The 25,440-nt window shown below is 44.2% G+C and overlaps 2 protein-coding genes across 3 annotated transcripts; both read left to right on the forward strand.

Moving 5' to 3' along the window:
* Positions 1–2,289: 2,289 nt before the first annotated feature.
* Positions 2,290–7,050, forward strand: cnot9 (CCR4-NOT transcription complex subunit 9). Of its 2 annotated transcripts, none has more exons than XM_076303391.1 (8): positions 2,290–2,435; positions 3,304–3,483; positions 3,756–3,871; positions 3,965–4,074; positions 4,424–4,533; positions 4,651–4,749; positions 5,116–5,207; positions 6,154–7,050. In XM_076303391.1, exons 1-8 carry the CDS (start codon positions 2,418–2,420, stop codon positions 6,320–6,322), a joined length of 894 nt encoding a protein of 297 aa, XP_076159506.1. In that variant the 5' UTR covers positions 2,290–2,417; the 3' UTR covers positions 6,323–7,050. The 2 variants fall into 2 exon arrangements, with proteins under 2 accessions (XP_076159506.1, XP_076159507.1); XM_076303392.1 differs by lacking the exon at positions 2,290–2,435 and adding an exon at positions 2,824–2,952.
* Positions 7,051–9,347: 2,297 nt separating this feature from the next.
* Positions 9,348–25,379, forward strand: plcd4a (phospholipase C, delta 4a). The gene is made up of 16 exons (XM_076303393.1): positions 9,348–9,410; positions 11,671–11,721; positions 11,947–12,105; positions 14,014–14,242; positions 14,760–14,889; positions 15,651–15,882; positions 16,468–16,669; positions 17,367–17,511; positions 18,333–18,485; positions 19,992–20,159; positions 22,316–22,472; positions 22,578–22,694; positions 22,809–22,987; positions 23,387–23,519; positions 23,849–23,998; positions 24,278–25,379. Exons 2-16 carry the CDS (start codon positions 11,697–11,699, stop codon positions 24,379–24,381), a joined length of 2,283 nt encoding a protein of 760 aa, XP_076159508.1. The 5' UTR covers positions 9,348–9,410; positions 11,671–11,696; the 3' UTR covers positions 24,382–25,379.
* Positions 25,380–25,440: the final 61 nt, after the last annotated feature.

The following is a 25,440-nucleotide window of genomic DNA, read 5'->3' on the forward strand; positions in this document are numbered from 1 at the left end:
AGGTATAGACAAGACGATGGAGTGGGACTCATGTTCTCATGTTTTCAAAGCTACAGACGTGCTCCATCCATCCCCTCCCCTCGTTCTCTGTGAGAGAAAGACCTGCTTTGCTCAGCTCGCCCACCGTCTCTCTCCCTCCCATGTTGTTTGCCAATGAAGGTGGCCCATGTGGACATGAAAACAAAAGCCAGCTCGAGGTCATCTAGAGGACGGGTCAAAGACACCGTGTCACCAGATGAGGCGGAGAGTCAGGACCGCTGACATCCAATTATAGAGAGAGCGGAGGACCATGAATACAGCTGAAGTGTTTCTGTGGAGTTGCTTTGCATCCATTGATTACACCTAAATTGTTGCTCACTGCTCCCACCTTGTGGAGATGTCTGTCTTTTGTGCATACGAGGTGATGTATTTGGTTGATAATGAGACAATGATTTCTTCAGACAAAGCATACACGCTGAATATGGGAACTTTACTGTGAAATGTACAAGGCATATGATGTGTAAGGATAGTAAGACATAATAAAATATGTAATTAATTAAAGATCAGCAAAGCTCAACATCTCTGAAGCAATGAAAAGGCCCATATTCTATGATCTGTGCATGATATAAGACAAAAAAATAATTATGACTACTACACTTATTACTCTAAAACTTTACTTCAGCATTATACGTTTTATACTTGTGAGCCTGACATTGTTATTTTTTTCTGGCAGTTTAGAGCTGAACATAGATGTGTACTTACTTCACAGTGGTTTAGATTGTCTTTGGAACTGACGTCCAGCTCTGTCTCATTATATTTATCTGCAAGGGTGGATGGGAATGCCATCCTGGATTTTTTTTTTTGTTGTTCTGTGTGTAATGGTGGGTCTCTGTGTTTGTGTGTTTTAGGGGGAAAGAGAGAGAGACATGACAGTGTGACTCTTGTGTTTGTTTGTCATTTTCAATCCTTTTGACACCTCTGATTGCCCAAACAGATTCACTTCAACAGGCTGAGAGACACCAGACAGGCACACACACACACACACACACACACATGGCAGAACAAACACAGAAGGTGTCTGCCTGCACTGTGGGACTGCAGAAACGACACATAGCCGTGAGCTGTAACACGAGTGATGATGTTTAATTGAGCAGTGGAAAAGGGCGTTTGTGAGGACACGGCCCCGGGACTGGGGGCCAGACGAGGGCCGAGGTCAGGTCATGTCCTGGCCGCAGCCCGTTCTCACTACTGCCTACTGTTTGCAGCCTCCAGGACAGCTCGGGCGCTCACCCTATATTTCCACAGTTTCTTCTTTGCGTATCTCTTATCTCCTTAATTTATACGATACGATACAACTTTATTTGTCAGTTTGCACGTTGATGCAATTCTTTTTGCATCCTTGGGCAGCTCATTTAAGGATAGGAGGACATAGGCTATACATACATGTAAGACATCAATAGACAGACATAGACATACATGTCTATATCATCACATACATCAACAGACAAACATGAAACATAGCCACAAATGACAGTATCAAGCATGACAGAAGACAAAGCATACATTACAATCAATACTATATTACTTTCATCACTTGGAGACATTACATTCATGAATATTACACTAGATCTTAAGTATAAGTATAAATACTCTTTTGATCCCGTGAGGGAAATTTGGTCTCTACATTTATCCCAATCTGTGAATTAGTGAAACACACTCAGCACACAGTGAACAGTGAGGTGAAGCACACACTAATCCCGGCGCAGTGAGCTGCCTGCAACAACAGCGGTGCTCGGGGAGCAGTGAGGGGTTAGGTGCCTTGCTCAAGAGCACTTCAGCCGTGTCTACTGGTCGGGGTTCGAACCGGCAACCCTCCGGTAACAAGTCCGAAGCGCTAACTAGGCCACGGCTGCCCCAGTAATGTTGCTGGTTTAACAAAAGGATTGATTGATTTATAAAAGAGTATCTAAATTATTCATCTTTATATTCACAGATTTTTTCTAATTCTCTAACTGTTTTTCTTGTGTGTTTTTTGTCACTGTGGTCTCATAGTGCCAGAAAATATAGTTTTTGTTGCATTGCCATATACTAATAAATGGAAGACAGTCATTTCAACATAACCTGAATAACGCTCATATGAATACATGTATCAATCAATTACTATTTGAAAAGATAAGCATTTTAAAATTCTCACCACCAGCTAAATAGCAAACAGTCACACACACAGCCATAGATAGAGCACACAGCAGCTGAAGATTTCAAATCAACGTCACGTGACGCGTGACGACCATGGAAGTTGAAAGGTCATAGGCCAGCTTCGGCGCTCACCGGGGCTTCTCTGTTTTCATAACAGAGTATTTTCAATTTCAATACACGGATATTTATTTAAAATAGGTACTCAGCAAACCCAGGGGGACTATATCCAGGCGCTTCAGAGAATGCTGGCTACAGGAGCAGTAAGACTTTTAAACTGGTTTCTATTGAAAAGGGTTTGAAATTACATGTATGCTAGGCCTTTCATTTCAATTAGCTAACCAACATACGTTATCTGCCTTGGTAGGCTAGTTTGCTAACTTATCAACAGCTGGAGAGGTTATAGTAATATATGCATCACAATCATTATTGCAAAATATAGCTGTTATTATTTAGACATTTAGACAGTTGTTATTTAGATATTTTTGCCGGGCTTGCAGTTTGTAATGCTGGGATGGCTGGACCAGCTAGCTTGATAGCTGGCAGGGTGCGCATGCAAGCCAGTTAGCGCTCGCTAACGTTAGACTAGCCAAGGTTGGTGCCTGGACACATAACCTGATGTTACCTGAGAAGTTGCATAACTTTTTAATGAATTAACGGTTCGATAGATAGCCAGGAAGGAAGTCTCCTGTTAGCGAAACTGTGAAACGCACAGCGTAACGCTTCGAATGACGAAAAGATCGATGTAACGAGTTTCTTTGTAACGTTAAGTTAACCATGGTAAGTGTATCTGAAAGACTATTATACGGAACTTGTACATAACTGGTTGATATCAGCGCTTGTAAATAGAAACGTAACATTTTGCTACCTAACGTTAGCTGTGTTTATTTATGTGAGGTTAGCTAAGGAATTCGATTGTGTGCCGTACTTTAACCCAACGTTTAGGCTAACGTTATCGGGCGTGACTTTTTCAAGTGAGACGGTAGTGTGTTTTCACATGATATGAGCTACTATCCCAATGTTAATTATAGAATAGCAACATACATTATGTTTTTCATCCTAGCCATCGTTACATCGAACATGAATTCGTTCTCGTCTTTTCCCTCACTGTTTATCTTTTGTAATCTACAGGCTGTAACCACAGCGCTGGCGCAAGTGGATAGAGAGAAAATCTACCAGTGGATCAATGAGCTGTCCAGTCCGGAGACCCGCGAGAATGCCCTGCTGGAACTCAGCAAAAAGCGGGAGTCTGTTCCCGACCTGGCCCCAATGCTCTGGCACTCCTGCGGAACGATTGCAGCCCTCCTGCAGGTATATATATTCAGGCATTACATGTCTTGCGGTCACTAATACACATGTTCGTTTGTAGAATGACTGTAGAGAAACTCATGTGAGTGCAATGCATGCATGTTTTACTCAGGATGGCTGGTTTACAATCACTTCATTGCGTTTCAGCGTTGTGTTTTATGATGTTCTTAGAGCTGATGCAATTACCTTGCTGAATAAATGAAATCTGAGTGTGACTGGTTTTGCATTGTATAACCTTTGGAGTAAAACCGTTGTTTACTCACACGTCCTTGTAGGAAATTGTCAACATCTATCCCTCCATCAACCCACCAACTCTGACAGCTCACCAGTCCAACAGAGTATGCAACGCTTTAGCACTTCTCCAGTGTGTCGCCTCTCACCCGGAGACCAGGTAGGACTGATCGCAATCCACACCACCAAAACACTCGTGTTGGTTTCTTTGTAATGTGATTGTCACTCGTTCCATCTCTCATCCTGTCTCCAGGTCGGCTTTCCTGGCAGCACACATCCCCCTGTTCCTCTACCCCTTCTTGCACACAGTCAGCAAAACGCGGCCTTTTGAGTACCTACGTCTGACAAGCCTGGGAGTCATTGGTATGAATGAGCTGTGTGCTGAGCAGACAGGGATTCAGTTGGTATAGACCACTATGTTCACACCAGCCTCTCAATTCAGTATATTCATTACTAATACTTCTGTAGGTGGAGTTCTGTAAATGTCTAAACATTCATAATAGAAGTGTGACCTGAATATGGCTAGGATAATGTACGATAATTGAAATAATTCGTTCAGCATGTTTGACCAGTATGCAGCTCAAGCAGCTTCACTGAAAACATAAAACAATAAAAGATTAGATAATGTGCAGACATAAAAAATGTGGATAATGTGCAGATCTTTCAATACAAGTTGAGGTTTAACTTTCTCAATACATCTTTTCCATTTTAGGGGCGTTGGTGAAAACAGATGAGCAAGAGGTGATCAATTTCCTGCTTACGACAGAGATCATTCCCTTGTGCCTCCGAATCATGGAGTCGGGCAGCGAGCTCTCCAAAACGGTAACATGCCCTCCCTCTCCTTGAGTGTCTTTCTCCAGTGTTAAACCTGCACTCTGTCCCCCCGACAAAGCAGCCGATGTTAACTGCCCCTCTATCTCTTGCTCTCCTCACCCACAGGTTGCTACTTTCATACTGCAGAAGATCCTGTTGGATGATACAGGCCTAGCGTACATTTGCCAGACCTACGAGCGCTTCTCTCATGTGGCCATGATCCTGGTATGACTGAAGGGATGGTAGGAGAAAAATGTAGCAGGTTGTGCGCAGAGTATAGGTGCACAACTATAGATGCATGATGTAAAATGACCATAAACAATGGCAAGAAACGCAATTAAACAGTGTTCTCCAGCCCTACTTTCATGGGTCCAACAGTGTTTATCAGTGCAACTTGCTCATCAGCTTTGTTGTCAGAAGAAGTCCTAGCGATCAAAAGATAGCAGTAAGATGATTATAGGAACACAAGAAATCCAGACTATTGCTCAATGATAGAAGACATTCCCTGGTTGGTTTGGTCAGTTTCATTCTTTTCCATTCTTGATATCTAATGGAGTGTGTGTGTGTGTGTCTGTGTGTGTGTTCCTTCAGGGGAAAATGGTTCTGCAGCTCTCCAAAGAGCCCTCTGCACGTCTGCTGAAACACGTAGTGCGCTGTTACCTTCGCCTCTCTGACAATGCCAGGTAAGCAGCTACTGTGCTCAGCCTACAAGCCCGAGCCTGGGCAGTTAACCTGTTATTATGATGGTGTAGGCTAACGGCTGTCGATAAGGGACATTAAGAACTTTACTTTGATTCAACCCTGTATCATTTTAGAAATAGACATTCACTCATGAAAAATATTTAAATTATTTCAAATATGGCACATTTATTAAGTAGCCTAGAATTTTCACATAAACATGTAAAGGTCATAGCCTACTTGAACAGCCTACAAGACAGTTCCTCAAGAACTGTGTTGTTGACAATATGACGCATTGTTCTCAAATAAACAGAAATGCAGCTGTAAGAGAGATTGGCATGGTGTGTTTTTCAGTTAGCCTATTAGCTGGTTTGATTTGCATTGAACTCAATGATATGGTAAAGGGTATGTGATGATGTGGGGCTATTTTAATTCCAAAGGCCAAGGGAACTCTATCAGGATGCATAGTATCCTGGATCCATGAAATAAGTGGCTTTTAAAAATAAAAAATCTGCCTGCCTCTATGGGAATTTAACATAGGGGTCAAATACGTATTGCCCCTGTAATTTAAGAAAGAACATTTATTTATTTACGATACATTCTTCATTCACTAAGAAAATTGGTGTCCTTAAAGGTTGGATTTTTACTCATTTTTTTTTTTATTCAGGCATTAAGATAAATTTCTAACAGATGATTTTATATTCCTCTTTTTAGTCAACATGGGTTCAAATACTTATTCTCCCCACTGTAAGTGCCTCTGGAGTCTGGGCCTACTGAACTCAAGTCACTCAAGCTGCCCATTGCTCCTGTTATTTTAAAAAAGAGAACCAGCTGTGAAAATATTTGGTCCATATGTTTGACACTTTTTTGAGACTTTGGTGGTTAATTAAATGAGACCCTATGAGTTTGTATGTACTCTGTTCTAATGGTCATCTTTCCTCCGTTGCTTAGAGCAAGGGAGGCCCTGCGCCAGTGTCTGCCTGACCAGCTGAAGGACACCACATTTGCCCAGGTACTGAAAGACGACACCACCACCAAGCGCTGGCTGGCACAGCTGGTGAAGAACCTGCAAGAGGGCCAGGTCACAGACCCCCGGGGCATCCCGCTGCCTCCCCAGTAAACTCTGCCGCACCCTGCCTCTGTTGAACGCCACACACACACACACACACACACACACACACACACTCCAGCTTGCACATAAACACACACACACACACACACACACACACACTCCAGCTTGCACATAAACACACATACACACACACACACACACACACACACACACAAACTCCAGCTTGCACATAAACACACATACACACAGTGTTTCTCCATGACGCATACACACACGCACACATGGACAGAGCGCGCGCACACACACACACACACACACACACACAGACACACGCACACAGAGGTCGAAGATGACGAGGCATCCTTCAGAAGGGACTGGTGGAGGACACATAAAGGCACTTCAAAGCCGGCCTCGCCAAGACTCTTTTTAAGAAAAACAAAAGAATGGTGCTCTGTATTGATTGATTATCATTTCTGTTTCTCAACACTCGGCTTAAGAGACCCCACCAAGGACTGTTTGGCTGACCAGGAGTCGGACCTCTGGTTCTTCCGATCGTTCCGTCGGGCGGTTCACAGGTTTCCGCAGTGTGTTTCTGGATGCTTTTACTCAATTGTTACTGTTTTTTAAACACTCATCATCCCATCACAGAGACTGTGCAGCTTGGCTGTGTCTTAGGAATCCACAAGAAGATGTCATTTTTGGCTCATCAATATTTTTTGTATAGATTGCTTTCAGACATATTGCCCATATCTGTTTCAAATAATAAAAAAAAGAAAACTGAAGGTTGTTTTGGCTGATGATGAATGTAGCTTTTGTTAAATTGGGTAGCTCAACTAACAAATGTATGTTTTCCCTTTCGGGAGATCTATGATTCATCATGTACAAATAATGAGTGTTTGGCTGGATTGCGGCCTGAACGTCTCTCACCCCCACAAAACCACAAGCAAATGTAATACAGGGAAAGTTCCTGATGACGAGTGTAAAAAAAAAGTGTAATTTCTGTCCCAAAATGCATAGACACACAGACGCATATTATTTGAATGACAAGACTGGTACACAAGGTCAAACCCAAGTAGCAGCCCCACCCATCCCCAGGCCAGACCTATCGCTATGACCTACCCAGCTATTTTCCTATTGAAGTGAATGGGGAGGCAAACAGGAAATCACACTTGTGAGGCGAAAGGGACCCACCACAGCTTTCAGTATGTATATATCCATATACATAACGTGTGTGTGTGTGTGTGGGGAGTACTTGTGAGGCGTAAGGGACCCCTTGTCTCCACCACAGCTTTCAGAATAATTAGTATGTATATATCCATGTACATAACACGTGTGTCTGTGTGTTGGGGGGGGGGGGGGGTACTTGAGGCGAGAGGGACCCCTGTCTCCACCACAGCAGTGTGGATGCTCCGTGTGTGTGTGTGTGTGTGTGTGTGTGTGTGTGTAAGAGGAGCTGGGAAGCTGAGCCTGGCAGCCCTGGGCCTTGTTTAATTCATCAGCTTCGCTCAGCAGACACCTGAGAGGCAGGTTGTAGGGGAACACACCTGACGGGAGGGGACAAATGATTATTAATATTCCGTAAATGCACCTGCACCCTCTCTCCACACACACACACACACACACACTCCTCTGTGCACACTCCATCGTTTACATGTTCTGTGTGTGTGGATCCTGTCTGGTGGTGTCAACTACTTTTCCCTTTTCCCTCCACCTTCTTTTCCACTTTTTGTTTCTTTATCACTTTCTCTATCATTTCTTTTCTCTAACCCTCCTCTCCTTTACCTCTATTTTTTCAACCACTTTCTCTCCCACTCTGCCTCTCTTGTCTGTCCTTCCATCTCTCTCTCTCTCTCTCTCTCTCTCTCTCTCTCTCTCTCTCTCTCTCTCTCTCTCTCTCTCTCTCTGTCTCTCTTCTGCAGCAGCAGTGGCTATGCTAAAAAGATAAATGTTTCATGGCTGGGTCTTAGTAACCTGAGACTAGCCCTGTCTCAGAGAGCACGCTGCCCAGGCCCAGTGCTCAGTGCCAGTGGCCCCAGGGCGAAAGGCCCTCAGCTGGAGGGGGTCCAACAGGAAGACATCGAACCCCAGGAGAGGGCCAAACCTGCGCATCGGACCAGCTGACACAGCCTCTTCAGATGCATCAGGCACACTCAGAGAGTGAGAGAGAGAGTGAGAGAGAGAGAGAGATCATCTGCTATATCATCCACTCTGAGCCCTCACGTGACGGGCGTGAAGACATGTGAATCTTTAATGAACTCTCTGGCCATCTGTTAGGTAACTGCACAACTTTGTCTTGTCACTCTCCTCCCAAAGCTGGCAAATTCTGCATGTTTGACATAGTACAGAGATTATGTAATATTTTAATAGATCAAACCTTTTTGTTATGGTCTTTGGAAATGCTGCCATGTTAGTTGCCAAACCTCCTGTTCTGAGTTTTGTTGTAATGCTAGCATTGCATTAGGGGTTGTAGGTAATCTGAGAACCGAAAGAGGAAAGAAAAAAAAGCAACTGAATGGGGCTCTGTTTGTGTGTATGGAGGCATGACCCCTCGAGCTCAGGATGGAGGAACACAAAGAGGTTCACACTGGGCTTCAAGAAAAATGACAAGTCAAATGATTCAAGATAATGACTTTTGCATGGTCATTTTTAACACTAAGAGATAAACAGCTCACATTTGCCCTGATAGTCCACAATATATTTCAATGCTCCTGTAAAGGGGGTTTAAAAACAAATCCTGTCAGAGCAAGAACACAAAGCAACACAAAGAGAGGATGAACGCTGCATAAAAAGGGTGGGGAGAGAGGGAGAGAGTGAATGAGAATGGAAGAAAAAAACAGATCGGGTTTTGTGTGTGTGTGTGTTGGGATGGGGGGGGGGGTAGTTGCATCAGGGTGTTGGTGCTGACTCGGGATCAGCTATCCCCTCTCTCTCCTATCTTACTCTCTCTTTCCCTCCCTCCCTCCATCTCTCTCTCTTCCTCGCTCACTCTTTCACTCTGTGTATAGTGGTCAGCATGCAGAGCTGCGGCCAGTCAGACAGACAACAGGTGGATAGAGGGGAGGTCTTCCCCCGGGCTACTGCACTCCTCTAGAGCCATACTGCAAGCCGTCTGGACCCGGAGATGATCCTTCAGTGGGTGAGTCTCTTATCCCTCCATTCCTCTTCTCTCCTCTCTTTCTCTGTCTACATCGGAATAAAGGCTCCAGAATGTTCCCTTCAAAGTCTTGCAGGTTATTGTGGCCAGTTTCCTCAATGTGAAGAATAGTTTCTTTCTTTCTGTCTGTTGCCAGTCGTTATGGATTTTAATGTTTGAATGTGGTGAAGGTTGTTTGTTTAACCAAGATATTCCACGTGCTGCATGTCTACGTCACATTTAAAAAAAAAAGATTCACTGATAAATCGACAGTTTGGCAATAACATATGCGCTGGACTTTACCAGCCAGTGAATTTGCACAGGCTTGAGTTGTGTAGGTATATGTACATCAACATGTCTTACTCTGGAAACTGCTTCCATATGTTTACATGGATACGCTCACTGGTAACAAGACAAGGTAACCATTTCTCTGAAAGTGTTAGAATGTGAATTGGCTGTACCCATTGGTTAGATAAGTGTTGCTTGTAAAAGACTGCCTGCGTGTTGACTTTAGTTCACTCTTCTTCGCCTGTCCTGGCTAATTTCAGACATCTCAGACATGTTAGAAAGCCTTCTATAACTTTGTGATTAACTAAAACTGTTTGGTTTACACTGTTATGTATAAGGACTCTATCAGTTGGCTTAGTGTGGCTGCTTTGTGTAAAAAGCATTTAAAGGTCTTTTTTTGTCGGACCTTGTGACTTTTTGCTGATGAAGAAAGATCAGTAATGATGATACTAAAAAATATAGACTAGTATACATCTTATAAATGGCTGTGCATTTTATGTGTACATGCATGTTGTGTGTATGTATAACCATGCACATTGCTTCACTGTCTGTCACTTTGATTCTAATTTATGGACTTGGCTGTGATCCTCTGTGGTAGTGAGCGGAGAAAATATTTGCCTGTCCCAGCATCCATCCTGCGAGCTGGGGGGTGTGTTGTTTTTGTGGGGAGGCGGCCGAACCCAAACCCCGCAGAGGAATTAAGTCAAAACAAAATGGGACAAAGACACGGCATTCCAGCGCCGTGCATAGCCCAGTGTTGTCCTAAGAGCAGCCTCGGACACAAGCACACACACACAAACACGCACACGCCCAAAGCTCGCTGATCCCAGGGAGAGAGGCAGAACGCTGCGCTGCTTCCTGTCTGAGCGGGCCACTGCAATCCCCTCCAAAGCGACGCGTCCCGTCTGGATCAGTGGTGACCCGCTGTCTGCCCCCTCTGAGATTAGAAACTAAATTCTGTAGCCAGGTGGCTTTGGTGTGCTGACTAGGATGGGACATTTTGAATAGAACTCCGACTAAAGTAGGTCGAATAGAACTCCGACTAAAGTAGGTCACGCTGGCCGTCACCTGGTCACTCACCAACCCTCTGCAGTGTCTTTGTGATTTTAATTCCTGTAATTGTTTGGGCTGCTGGCGGACTCGGGAGCTTGTCCCTGACGGAGGACTGAGTGTCTGTCTGTCTGTCTGTCTGTCTGTCATCAGTGAGAGGTGAAGTGCAGGGCAGAAGTCACATGCTGGGAGTCAGGATGCTCTCTCCTTGACCTCTGCTCTGTCCTCACAGAACATGAGGTCAGAGGTGGGAGAGAGACGGTGGGGGACGTGTATCAGCAACTCTCTCTGATATCGCTCCCCGTGTCCTGTCCCTCAACAGCCAGAGAAATGAGATGCTGTTTGTCTGTCACCTCACTCATGGCCTGCCAGCTCCAGCAAAGTTCACTGCGAAACCAGAATCCTTTGGGGTTTTTTCTGAAATTGTCAATAATAATTAAATTGGTGCCGATTACATTCTTAAAGATTAATGAGAAATTATAAGTGGCCCCTTTTCAAATTAGGGACCCCATGACATAATATCAAGCAAGGCCGCAATTTGCATACAAAACGTGTTTATTGCACAGACACGTTTCAGCTTAGCACCTTTTTCAGTGTGCTTTAGGAGCTTATATGTTAGGCCTAACACTCTAAGAAAGAATAAGACACTGAGAGAAGCCTGCTCCTACCACACAACCCCATGAGGTAAATGAAATTGTTTTGAATCAGATTCATCAGGGGAAATTATAAATACAAATATATTCTGAAGATGTTTAGGGATTCTGTGCTTCATGGTGGTCACCTCCCAGTCTCTCTTTCTTGGTTTGTCATCAGCACTGTTTTCCTATGTGTAATAAGTCCCTGTGTTTATGAAAGGAAACACCCAGCATATCACATTCTCTCATTATCATTCTGTGTTTTCTCTTCCTCATATTTTGAAAAGCAGATGCCAGAAGTGTGAGACAGCAACAAATGGCTTCAACCCAAAGTGGCCTACGTAAGTGCCTGTGGCATTGGATTAAAGTTTTTTTTTGCTTAGAGGGTTATAAAACTGTGTAGCAACATTTTTTCTTTTACCATTTTACACATTAATTTACACAGTACTGTGAACAGAGAGATGTATTTTCTCTGAGCCATGCCTTGTCCAGCTCCTGAAACCTGACAACTGACAGTCTGACCTCTCTCTGCCCCTTGATCCACCACCTCCTCCCCGGGGCTTCAGGTATCCAGGGCGATGACAACCTCCAGTCCATGTTTGTGGGCACAGTGATGAGGAAGATTAAGTCCCGCACCTGGAAGAAACAGCGCTACTTCAGGCTGCAGGAGGACTGCATGACCATCTGGTATAAGTCCAAGAAGGCGGGCAATGCCCACTCCACCTGTGAGTGTCCACGTCTCAGTTCTACTCACTGCCCACTGCCATATATTGCGGCACAAAAGCCTGGGGGGGGGGGGTTCTTTGTCTTGTACATGGTCCAAACATGTTGCTGACTAAGTAATATTATATAAAGTTATGAGAAACAACAGCATACAGTTATAAATGTATAAATGGCATGACAAGTTTTGAGCCCCCTCAGGACAGTCGCAAAAGATGTATGCAAAGCTGGCAGTTCTCAGTGTTATGACGGACTCAAAGAAATACTTACAGTATCAGTCAATGCTAGCACTGATGTGAATGAGACAGCAGCACAGCAGCACTGTGTTTTTGGCCATATTTTACATAAGTGTCCTTAGGTGCTACTTACTACATGTAAGTGATTTCTTTGTGATGGCTTTGGGTAATTTTTTTAAGTTTGGAGTCAGGGTTAGGTTAAGGGTGTTTAAGGGCAGTGGTTCTCAAACTTTTCACAGTGAGTACCACCTCAGAAAACCATATAGCCTGACGAGCCAGGCCCACATTAAAATGTAGGGTCTGGGCACTCACCGTTCGCAGTGCTCAGTCCGAGGGGCGGGATAATCGGTTGTCTTTCAAATTCCCTCTGCACGCAATAGGACAGTGCTGAGTCCTATGCGTTTTCCCACCAGCGGAGCTAGTTGGCTAGTTCAAACTTTTGCCAACTTAAAACAAGCTTAACTCGTGTCACACTGTTGGCCAACAGCAACATCCATCTTTTTTGTTTTCAAGTAGCAGGGAATTCAAGCCAAACCGTTGCAACTCTGCCATCAATCATTATGTTAAGCCCGCCAACGACTCTATACACGATTTGATTGGCCTGATAGAAGTTTAATTTTTCGAGCTCACAAGCCAACGGAGAGTTGCTAGACTAGCCCTTCAAGCAAATGTAATTTGCTGCCGCTAGGGTGCGTCTAGATTTCTAGGCTAACCACCATAATGACCGGCATTAAAATACAATAGCGTGGGCCAATTTAATATATTGTACATTGTATTTATTACTAATGTAGTAAGGACACTTTGTGTAACTTTGGGCTGTGGTGAGATATTAATTATTAATGAATGAATGAATTAGAGAACTTATGGAAAAGCTCTGATCCTGAAGTGATGACCATGATGGATCCAGGACCGATGCGCCTGTTGAATGTTACTGGTCGACAGGTGGCTGAGTTGCTTCAGTGCATCACCAAGCATCACTTGTAATCTGTTCTCAGGTCAGTCTAGGTTAAGTGCTTATGGACAACTACCCTCCTATCCTGTCCTTGCGTCCTCTCCCTGCGTGTGTGACCCCAGCCGGTGTGAGTGCGGGCCGGGCGGCTGAAAACAATCCCTGACCCTCTCTGGTTACCCCCACAAATCTTTGTCGTGTAGGTCAGTGAGTGCGCGTGATGCAAGGGAGACGAGTAGAGGATGCAATCTAAGAGTACTGAGATTGGGCAGTGATGAGCTAGCCACGCTCTTCTGCAGGATTCAGTTCCAGACCTGACGCACTGCTGTTTGTGCTAACAGGATACGCCTCGAGGCCTTGATAAGCAGAATCAGGTGCATTTTGTTCAGCTATACCAGGTTACTTTAGCGGTCTCCTTAGCAGAACAAACTGTTCGCTCTTAATCACATGCCACTAATGACTCGGGATGGGTGCTCGAAAGGCTTTCACCAGGAGAGCTTTTAAATTAAACTTCTATTTGGGTTAAGGATTTGCACTAGGCCTTCTCCATGAATCCCAACAGACAATGATCCTGTAAAGCATAAAAAATGAGGAACAATCAAAACCCCTTATTAGCGCTTATTAAAATTAAACCTATTCAGAGACACTCTTCTTCTCATCACGCCTCATTCCTCACTTCATCTCTCTCTCTCTCTCTCTCACCCACCATTCTCTCTCCTCACCACCAGTCTCGGTGAGTGATGTGGAGGCGGTGCGGGAGGGTCACCAGTCGGAGGTGCTTCTGAGCATCGCTGACGAGTTCCCTCCTGACCGCTGCTTCACCCTGGTGTTCCGTGGTCGCCGTGGCAACCTGGACTTGGTGGCCGAGTCGGCGGAGGAGGCGCAGCTGTGGATCAGGGGAATGCGCAAACTCATCGAGAATGTGGAGAACATGGACCAGAGCGAGAAACTTGACAAGTATCCTTTCAAACAGAGATACAGGACATACTACACTTACATAGGGGAAAAAAATTTGAATATTTGGCAATTTTCCAAATGTTGACCTTTCACCCCATGACCCCAGGCCTGTCAAGCAAAATGTAGCCACTCAAACAAGCAGAAAAGGCAAAGGCCTATTCTTTTCTTTATTTTTTGGCCAAGTTCCATATTATAGTAATTACACTAATGTAGGCCATTGGAGTTACTTAAGGTACTGTTAGGACTACTACTACAATAGCTCTTGTCGCTTGTTACTAATAATCATTTCTTACCAGTAGTTATAATTGTAATTGATAGTAAGTTAGTAGGCCTACATTAAAGCTGATAAGGGAAGAGACAAAGGACTGATCAGTACTTCGAGTGCAAATCTAAATCAGATCCCCGTCAGGGTCAAGAGCTAGGCCTACATGTCCTCTAAAGCGGTTTGTCCCTTTACCGTACATTTACAGGCATTGTTATCAGTTTGATGTCTGAGTTTCCTTGACTTGCCCACCAGATGGATCTGTGATTGGTTTAAGAAAGCAGACAAGAACAAAGACGGGCGAATGAACTTTAAGGAGGTCCAGGACTTGTTGAAGATGATGAATGTGGATATGAATGAGGACCATGCTCTGAGACTCTTTAAGGTAAGGCCACTGGCCACTGGCTCATGCATTCAGGACATACATTCACTGCACAGAAAAATTAAATAGGCCCTATACTATACTGATATAAGCAAATAGCCAAAGACATTCAGTGCAACTGTTTCCTTTCCATTGACAACTCAAAACTACATGGATAGAAAGTGAGTTCAAGTATTATTACATTACATTACATTTAGCAGACACTTCTTGACCAAAGTGACTTAATATGTCAGCTATATTACAAGGGATCGCATTGTCCCTGGAGCAACTTGGGGTTAAGTGCCTTGCTCAAGGGCACAACGGTGGAAGCCGGGAATTGAACCGACAACTTTCAGGCTACTGCACGCTAGCCCAGCTCCTTAACCACTACACTACCACCGCCCCCAGTATTATATATGCAATGGTAATTGTATCAGTCAATAGGCATACTGGTTATTACACTTTTAAAGGTGTAACCTACTTAGTGAGAAAACACACACTTTTACATTTTGATTAATAATATTAAATGCAACTATTTCCACTTACAAATGGTCTCACTATTTTGTAACATGGTCATAGTCATCCTTCCTGCTCGGAAATTGCACAATTGCTGTCTCAGTAGGTTTCACCTATTCTTTTGGACTTGAATCAAGGGTATTTGAAGGGATACCCTATGAAACTCCCCCCTGAAATAATAATGATGATGATCATCTGAAGACAGCAAGTCCTCGGTGCTTTGTCAGGTTTCGCTTACCCGGTGCGGGGTGGTGTGTGTTACGTTACAGATGGCTGATAAGTCCCAGTCGGAGACGCTGGAGGACGACGAGTTCGTGCTCTTCTACAAGATGCTGACACAGCGGGAGGACGTGCTGCGCATCTTCCAGGACTACTCAGGCGACGGACAGAAGTTGACTCTTCGCGACCTGGAGGACTTCCTCCGCGAGGAGCAGCTCGAGACCGACGACGTGCAGCAGCGGGCCCTGGAGCTCATCGAGCGCTACGAACCCTCCGACACCGGTACCGACCAGAACCACACAGATCAAGATCACAGCAGCACACAACTCTATCAGTGATTAAGAGTTCTAGCATCTTTGGCCTGTTTAACAGGGATCCATCTTTTGACGAAGATCCTCTGTTCTAAGAATATGTGTTTGAGCCCTCCTTGTTCATTCATAACTTGGTTCTGCTGATAGCAGTCAGCACACATGCACCCCGGTGCTTAGCAAATCTGGTCATACAGGCCCAAGACATACATTGAGCTGCACGTACTTACCTCTCATATAAGCCTACAACTGCAGATAGATTGCTGTATACTTCACATTTCAACATTTTGTGTTGGAGCATATACTAGGCTACAGTTCATCTTACTATCTTATCATTGCAAAACAATACATTAAACAGTAATGAGTACTTCCCAGTCACTGAAAACATTTTTTTAGCATTGGATTGAATATCTTTCTTTGTTTTGGATATAGGTATATTTCTCTCATATGCAACCTATAATCCACATCTGACACCACTAAGAATGTAGTCTAAGTCTCACACACTTCCTATTACCTCTCCTACTATCACTGCTAATAATACTATCTATTATCTCCACAGCAAAGAACCTCCAGGCCATGACGATCGATGGCTTTCTGATGTACCTGGGCTCAGCCGAGGGCTCCATCTTCAACCCACAGCACGAAGGTGTCTACCAGGACATGACCCAGCCCCTGTGCCACTATTTCATCTCCTCCTCACACAACACTTACCTGCTGGAGGACCAGCTCAGAGGCCACAGCAGCGTGGAGGGATACATACGGTAAGGCGGCTCAGGGGCCACAGCAACTATGAGGAGGGATACATACCGTAGGGCGGCTCAGGGGACGGAGAGGGCAAATGTAGTGCGGACGTATAATGATACCATTCAGGAATATATATTGTGAAAGTGGAGTTTGTAGGAAAAATAATGGTAGAAGTAAGACACGTCTTTTTTTAACTTTTAGTTCAGTTTTATTTTGACACTTTGTACTACCTTAGCCCTCACAGTGCATGTTTTCTGCAGGGGTCTCATGGGGCACACATATAGTTTGGATTAGTTAGTCTTGAGGAATAGCAGGTGAATGAATCTGTGGTCTTTCTTCTGCTTTAGGACTGCATGGGATAATCGGTGCTGATCCTACTGGATCCTGCTTTTGACATTTATGGGGTTCTGAATCAGGTCAGATTATTGTTTTGATAGGCTCCATAACTATCAACAAAATGCAGTGGCTTGATATAAAACACACTAGATTGTTGGAACTAGTCAAGATTCGATTAATCAGTGAGTGTAGACACTTTACTACCGTCCTTCTTCACCAGTGGCAACTTTCGACTCCGAATACTAAATTATGAATCGCAAACTATCAAAATATTGGCAAGCTTGATGTGTCACCCGACTCTAGATGGCACAGGAGCGCGTACATTTGATCCGACCTGACTGTGTGTGTGTGTGTGTGTGTGTGTACATGTGTACGCAGGGCTCTGAAGCGAGGCTGCCGCTGTGTGGAAGTGGACTGCTGGGACGGGCCCAACGGGGAGCCCATCGTTTACCACGGACACACTTTCACCTCCAAGATCCTCTTCAAGGACGTCGTCATCGCCCTGGGCAACTATGCCTTCAAAGTGCGTTGTCTTCCTGTCTTTTCTTCTGTATACAAAGTGGAGTAGGGATATATAAGACCTTAATGGGGCTAATTAGAAGCATGACTTTACATGACTTTAACCAGAGCCACGTTCAAAATAGCAAACAATCACACACAAATGGTATAAGGAGGTAATGCTTCGCTGAACATACCTGTATGCAGGACTGATATGCACTGTTTTGAGAAATTGGAATGTTCACACAAAAACATTCAAATGTTAGTGTTGGGAGTTTTTTGTTTCAGTTTAAGTTTAAAGAAAATGTGTTAAACTCAAACATATGCATGACACATGTGTATGACACATGCAGGGCAGGGAGAGTGTAGAAGAGGGATGGAAAGGCACTAGGTCAGGGAGTGAGTGAGAGAGTGAGTGGGTGGCAGTTGAGTTCAGACAAGCGTTTGCCCCAAAGACCTGGTGAACGAGTGCCCGAATTGTGCCCTTGATGCCCACGATGCGTGTCAATCAGGTGAGGTGGATAGAGTGGGTCTAGGCAGGCGGGCGGGCATGCAACATGATCATGGATGCCCGACCCCTGCCTGCCTGAGTGAGGCTCACTACCGTATGGTGGGTGTTGCCTTTCAACATCTACAGTACACCGTTTTTAATAATTCATATTCTCTCTTTCTCTCTCTCATTCTTTCTCTCATCCATCCACAAAAACACATACTGTCCCTTTCCCTCTATCTTTCTCTTATACACACACACTTTATTTGTCTTGCTTACATACACATACATACACACACATCTCTCTCTCTTACTCCCCAATTATCTCACCCTGGCCTTCACACTGTGGGTTCTAGGTATCTGAGTACCCGGTCATCTTGTCCATTGAGAACCACTGCAGTGTTGAGCAGCAGAGAATAATGGCCCAGCACCTCAACCAGATCCTGGGAGACAAGCTGCTCAAGAACACGCTGGACGGCAAAGTCCCCGACAGCTTCCCGTCTCCTGAGGTGAGCAAGTCCTGTCTGGCCCTCTGACAGTGGTCATTGCCCTGGGACACGCTGTACTGTTTCAGGGTATGCGTTTCATTTTCCTTTCAGCTCGCATGTTAATAGATTAAGAGCAGACACACTGGCGTCAATCACACTTTTAATGAAATGAAATCGGTGATCAATCAAGAAATGTTCCACACACACACACACACAATGCACAAGCAGCACTGCCAGCATGTCCTTTGGGCCTCCCAACCCAGGCACACAGACAGCTGGGGCAGCCGTGGCCTACTGGTTAGCGCTTCGGACTTGCAACCGGAGGGTTGCCGGTTCGAACCCCGACCAGTAAGCATGGCTGAAGTGCCCTTGAGCAAGGCACCTAACCCCTCACTGCTCCCCGAACGCCGCTGCTAATTCACAGATTGGCGCCAGTGTGCAGAGACCAAATGTCCCTCACAGGATCAAAAGAGTATATATACTTATACTTTATATAAGTATATATACTCTACGCATAAGATGCTGAGGTCCAGTCCAGACACACAGGTCCAGTTCGATCCGATATAGATTCGCAACCTCGCATTGCCACATGCAACATGAGAAGACTTGCTCTGTGTCTTTCTCACTCTGGGGAGTTCCATAATATAAACAACAATGTAGTCCTCTGTGTTACGCAATGTATTTACTTGTGTAGTGTGTGTATTTAAATAAGATAGACATGTTTCTAATAGAATACAACCTTAATTGCAAGTATAGACATAGCTTTGGATAGTCCTCTGCTGGCCAGTCCCCCTCTCACCCTCAGGCTCAGTCTCACCGGCTAGTTGTATTAACTGCCCAGTCCTGCTGCTGCAACCCTCACTTTCACTTGTTTCATCGGTGGGGGTACAGTGCTATACGATCTGTATGTGCAACAAGGGAACGGTGAATTATTAAAACGCCTAATATCGTTCCCCCCCGTTCACAAGTTCACAATGGGGTTTGGGGAGCAACACCACCAGAGTATGATTGGGCTCCATTCAGCCTGACTTCTTTGAAGTAGAGGGATGGAAAGTTCCAGGTTGAAGAGTAACTCTGAGAGAATGGGGCAGAGCAAGATGATCAAGACGTTACATCACAGTCTTGATTGGATCAATGTTTCATGTAATTACGTAACGTAACACTAAATTCAATGCTTCCTGTTCTGCATAAAGGGTAGCCTGATAGCTTAATGTTACTATAGAGATTTGTCCCTACATTTTTAATCAGAGAAACACTTTGTTGGGCTTCATGGTATTGCTGTATCTAAACCTGTAACCTGTGTCTAAATGTGTAATGTCCATAGATCATATGCATCACATATAGTACAGTGGTATGTGGTGAAAAATAACCTATAGGAATCATATACATTTACATAGTGTGTGTATCATGCACATTTACATAATGGAAAGCTATGCATTGAATAGTGTGTATATCACATCCACTTACCAGTGAATGTGTTGTGTGTGTCATCTCTTTTTGTGTGTGTGTGTGTGTGTGTGTGTGTAGGATATGAAAAGGAAGATCCTGCTGAAGGGGAAGAAGATCGGCGGTCTTGAGGAGAACATGAGTGGTCTGGTGGAGGACTCACTGACCGGGGAGGTGAGCGACGAGGATGAATCTGTCGACCTCGACGACGAGAACCAGCACCACGACAGCATCCGACGCCGCACCAAGGTGAATGTAGGATCCGGCACCCCACTCGCCACCTAAGCCCGTCTCCCCTCCTCACAACTCTCTCCCTCCCAGTCCCAGGCTGTTTAAATAGTCAGACTCAGTCCTTGCCTATACTGTATCTGCTCCCTGCTTCCACATTGAACATGACTAGTCTGCACTCAGCGTTTATTATATAAGCAGTGCAAGTATGGAAAATCCCCACTGACATCGGAAAGCTTTACCTGGTGTCTGTCTGTCTTCTGTAAAGTAACCTGTGGAGTTAGCCCTGAGCCGACATATACACCACCGTCTTACGTTAAACTTGACTTCGGCTAGTATTTTACCAGCAGTTCCACCAGCTTTAACTCATAAAAGATCAATGGATACAAGTAAGGGGTGCAGTGAGATGGATCTCCTTTGAATGAGAGAGGGTGAGAGAGAAAGAGAGAGAGAGAGAGAGAGAGAGAGAGGAGGGGGGATCCGTTGTCAGTGTTATGTGAACAGTGGTCTGGAGATAAGGTGGAAACGACTAATAGCCGTCAGCTCTCTCTCTCTCTTTCTTTCTGTCTCTCTCTCCCTCCATTCTTCTTCATGGCTGTACCATGTTGCCATGTGAGAGCGAGCGCAGTGTAGCTCCTTTCGATACGCCGCCGTGTCACTTGATCCCTTGAACGGTGGTAATTGCAGTCAGGGATCACCTCTGTTGCGCTGTGCCCCGTACCGTTTCATAATCCCGCTGAAACCAGACATGTTTTCAACCCTTTCACACGTGGACAGCTTAAATTTTTTTGTTTTTGTCTGTACACTTATTTAAGCCTTGGCCACATCTCCATCTCTGTATACACAGATAACTATGAAAAGCCACCCATTGAGAATTATGGACAGGGGGACGAAATTATTACAATTGGGCCCCTCATCCACATTCCCTCCAGAATCATCAGTGGATTATAAGTCTTGAGGCAAGAGATGGCGGGTGGGAGGACATGAGCGAATCTGTAGCTGTTTGAATGTAGCTTTAGCCTCTACGTGGTCCGTGAGCAGGTTTTCATCACTGGTACTGTGAGTGACCCTGGGCTCGTCCACACGTGCCAGGCAACGCCTGACTGGGCCTGGCCGGCTTTCATTTGCCATGTTTGACAGCTGTCTGACAGACAGACAGCGAGCTGCGAGTCTGCTCTGGAGTAAAGGAGAGGAGATCGGCTTTCACCCGCGGGCCAGGTGGCGATCGCGGGGAGCCTGGCTAATGATTTTGGCTTCGAGCCCTTGTGGTACAGGCCAAGCTGCACCCTTTCACGAGACACTACATGATGGGAAGACTTGGGTAACCTACTACAAAGTAAAAGACTAGGGGTTTCACAATAGATGTGCCTTTTGGGAAAGGGTATATCGGATCATGTGAAAAACATGGGTCACCCTGAAGCTAATTTTTAAATACTTTTATCCAGCCAGGTCAAGGGGTACATGTTATGATTTTTTATTCTCCTTGAGAATCAGACTCATTTTGACCCTGATTTTATATATACACATATATAAAAATATAATATAATATATTTTATCCAAAGCAACTTACATATGTCTCGGGTTTTGCCCCCACTTACTTGAATGCCCATATACAGGCATATGTTACCTCCCGACCGTTGTGCTCCTCAGAGGAATGACATCTGGCTCTGCCACCAGTACGTACACTCAGGGCAATCCAAACTTTTCTCATCTGTTGTTCCCCGCTGGCGGAACACGCTACCAGTTCCTGACAGAGCAGGGGCATCCCTCTCTACCTACAAAAAAACTCCTGAGGACCCAGACATGCTAATTCTAGCACTTACTCCTGACTAGAACTGACACTTGACTGTATGGAAGTAGCACTTACTGCTGCACTAACTTGTCCTTATCGCACTGTACCATGATTGTTTCCCTTGTTGAAAGTCGCTTTGGTTAAAAATGTAAATGTAATGTCAATTAATACAAGGGCCAGTCTCCCCAGAGCAACTTGGGGTAAAGTGCCTTGCTCAAGGGCACAACGATAGCTGCCGGGACTTGGACCCACATCTTGTCTGGCTACTGCATGCTAGTCCAGTTCCTTAGCCACTACGCTGTTGTTGGCTGTTGCTGTTGCTGTTGTTGGCACGTTGTTTTCATACAGGAAATTTTCAGCCAGTGATTTTGTCTACTCCTCACAGAAGTCCAAGCAGCGCCTGTCCAAGGAGCTGTCTGACTGTGTGGTGTACTGCAAGAGTGTGCATTTCAGCAGCTTCAAGAACTCCCGCATCCACGACAAATTCTACGAGATCTCCTCTTTCACAGAGTCCAAGGCCCGCAAGTACATGAGAGAGGCAGGTGAGCCGCCATTTTCTGATCTCATCTGATGATTCTGTACCAAAATCTGGAAAAACATGGACATGGGCTCGTCACATATGTGGTGTGTGTGTGTGTCCCAATCAGGAGCTGAATTTGTATATCACAATGCAAGACAACTGTCCAGAATCTACCCAAGTGGTCTGCGAACAGACTCCTCAAACTTTAACCCACAGGACATGTGGAGTGTCGGTTGCCAAATTGGTAAGGGACATTTGTTTAGACTATTTGTTTGTTTGTTTTGTTTCCACAAGTAGGACTTGCTCTGCAGATCTATTCATGAGATCCTGTCATTACTAACTTTTCTGCAAACTGCAGTTGCACTGAATTTCCAGACAGCTGGGGTCGAGATGGATCTCAATGATGGACTTTTCAGTCAAAATGGCCGCTGTGGCTATATCCTGAAACCGGAGTTCATGAGGAGCTCTGAGAGAGGATTCGATCCAGATCACCCCCAGAACCATAATGGATACCAGCCCCTCAAGCTTACCATACAGGTACGGACCTGAGATATGTATATAATGTGTATAAGTACTCAAAAACCAACTCAAAAAGGACTTTAATAAGAAGACTGAAATTGTGAAATTTTTGTGTAATTGATGTTTTTTTTTCTGATTTATGGAATGGGTTTAAAACACGCTCTAACTTCAGTGATGAGCAAAGGGCAAAGTCAGGGAACCGGCAAGGTTTCATCTTGTGCATGAACCAAAAGCTATTGTGTGGTGTGTGTGTGAGCAATGAGCATCTGACCCACTGATGTTTGCACCTTGCTATGATATTAAATTTGCATATATTTAGCCAAATTATGGAATTCACTTAAGTTAGACTTTAAGCTTAACCACATTGCCCATCATTTAAATAAGGGCCCTCCATATCTCTCACTCTCTCTTTCTCAGGTGATAAGTGGTCAGCAGCTTCCAAAGGTGAATATCAAAGAGGGGTCTATTGTCGACCCTTTAGTGAGGGTAGAGATCTATGGAATCCCCATGGACCAAGCCAAGCAAGAAACCAGATACATCGACAACAATGGTAAGGGTCTGGCATCTCTTGTGTATTTATATTTGTTTATGTGGTAAGCTACTAAAAAAGGCAACATGTAGCATCACTTAAAATAAAAGAACGGTATATTAGGTTTGAGTATGAATGACAAACAAACTACATGCTTTAAAAGTCTCCCCAAGAGTACAAGAGCAGTGTCCATCATTGACACACGCATCCACAAGATATTACCGGTAATTAGTCCAAAGAGGGGGTTTACACAGATCCTACCTTGTGTTAATAGTAAAAACATTTGTAAAAACTTCCAACACTTTAAGTAAACTCTCCTAACTGATAGCACTTGTGTTGAACGACCCCAGGGTTTAATCCGGTGTGGTACGACACCCTTAACTTCATCATCCACACCCCTGAATCCGCTCTGGTACGCTTTGTGGTAGAGGACTACGACAAGACATCCAAGAATGACTTTGTGGGGCAGTACACTTTGCCTTTCTTGTGTATTCAACAAGGTAGGCCATCATCATCACCATAAACCTGATCTATACTAGCACTGCATCTAGTATAGAAACCAGAGTAATCACAAAACACTAAAAACTAAACAGACATATGACACTAAAAACACTAAACCAGTGCTAATCTCAAGGTCCTATAATGTATTCAGAACCTTAATATACAGTACCTCTCTTGTCTTGTATGCATTTCAACTATTCTTTCTCAACCTGTAAACCTATCAACCTGTTGTAAGTTGTACGTAAAACTATTGGTCTCTTTCTCTCTTCATCTTTCAGGGTACAGGCACATTCAGCTGCTGTCCAAAGACGGGACCAGCATCCATCCCTCTTCACTGTTTGTGCATGTCAGGATCACCAAGCATGTGACGCAACACTGTTAGCTCACACAGACATGTGAAGACTTCAAATCAGTCATCATCATCATCCGCTTCAATCATCTTTTTCTCTAAGCAATCAATGACAGACAGACAGAAAGGGTGATAGACAGCCAGACGTAGTTCTGTGTGGTACAAATATTTGAGCAATCCCCTGGTAATGGACATTGAGCAATTAATATCTTCCATTTCATTATAAACCGAGTGTATCAAAACATAATTACGCCAAATTTTTTTGTAGCTCTTTAACAACTAAGCTGTGTGGTTTTGCTTTAAAGCAAATTCTAGTTTAATAATTCTTGGTAACCTGTGATATTTGGTGTGAACTGTGCCCTACCCACTGCAAATATAGCGTTTGATCATAATCTTGTCTGTACTGTCCTTCCTAGACGGTTTGAGCTTTATGAGGACAAGATAATGTGAATGTTGACAAGAATAATGCTGTAATGAAATGGACTAATTACAACAATTTTAAAAGGTGTGCATTTACTTTGAGTATAATTGTGTGGATAGTTAGGGGGCATACTCTGATGCCACGAAAAGCCTTTAGGGACAATTTCAGAATCAGCTCCTACTACACCAGCAACCTTTCACTTGTGTTTCTTTGGCAAATGAATCCCTGATGACAACTAGGCATCACACAATCCTCTCCTGCCACCTCATGTACCTGCATGTTTACCTTACTATGTGCTTTAAGGTTTATTCAGTTTTGTTTGTCCAGAAAATGTTATGCTTGCCTTCTCCTCACTGCATTACAGACCTTAAGTATCATATACTTAGGACTCTTCGCATAGGAGTTATTTTATATCAAATGTAAAAATGATTGCCGCTTGTTTTAATAGTATTATATTTTTATATTGGCCCTCTAGCTTCTAATGTAAATGCTCACACAATTGTGTTTTGGTTTTTGTAGCGATCCATGGATCTTACATTTGTTGTGTTTGTATATATGTATGTACGTATATTACTGGATCCAAATACTGTATTTGCTACACCCATCTCATAATAAAGCTGATTTTGAAAAGAATTTGACTTTTGTCATGTTTGGATTTAGAAATATATTTT

Source organism: Alosa pseudoharengus, unplaced genomic scaffold (genome assembly GCF_046254945.1).
Source record: "Alosa pseudoharengus isolate Yale_2024_CS ecotype anadromous, Long Island Sound unplaced genomic scaffold, YU_APseudo_1.1 YU_APseudo_1.1_scf_24, whole genome shotgun sequence".
Lineage (NCBI taxonomy): Eukaryota > Metazoa > Chordata > Actinopteri > Clupeiformes > Clupeidae > Alosa > Alosa pseudoharengus.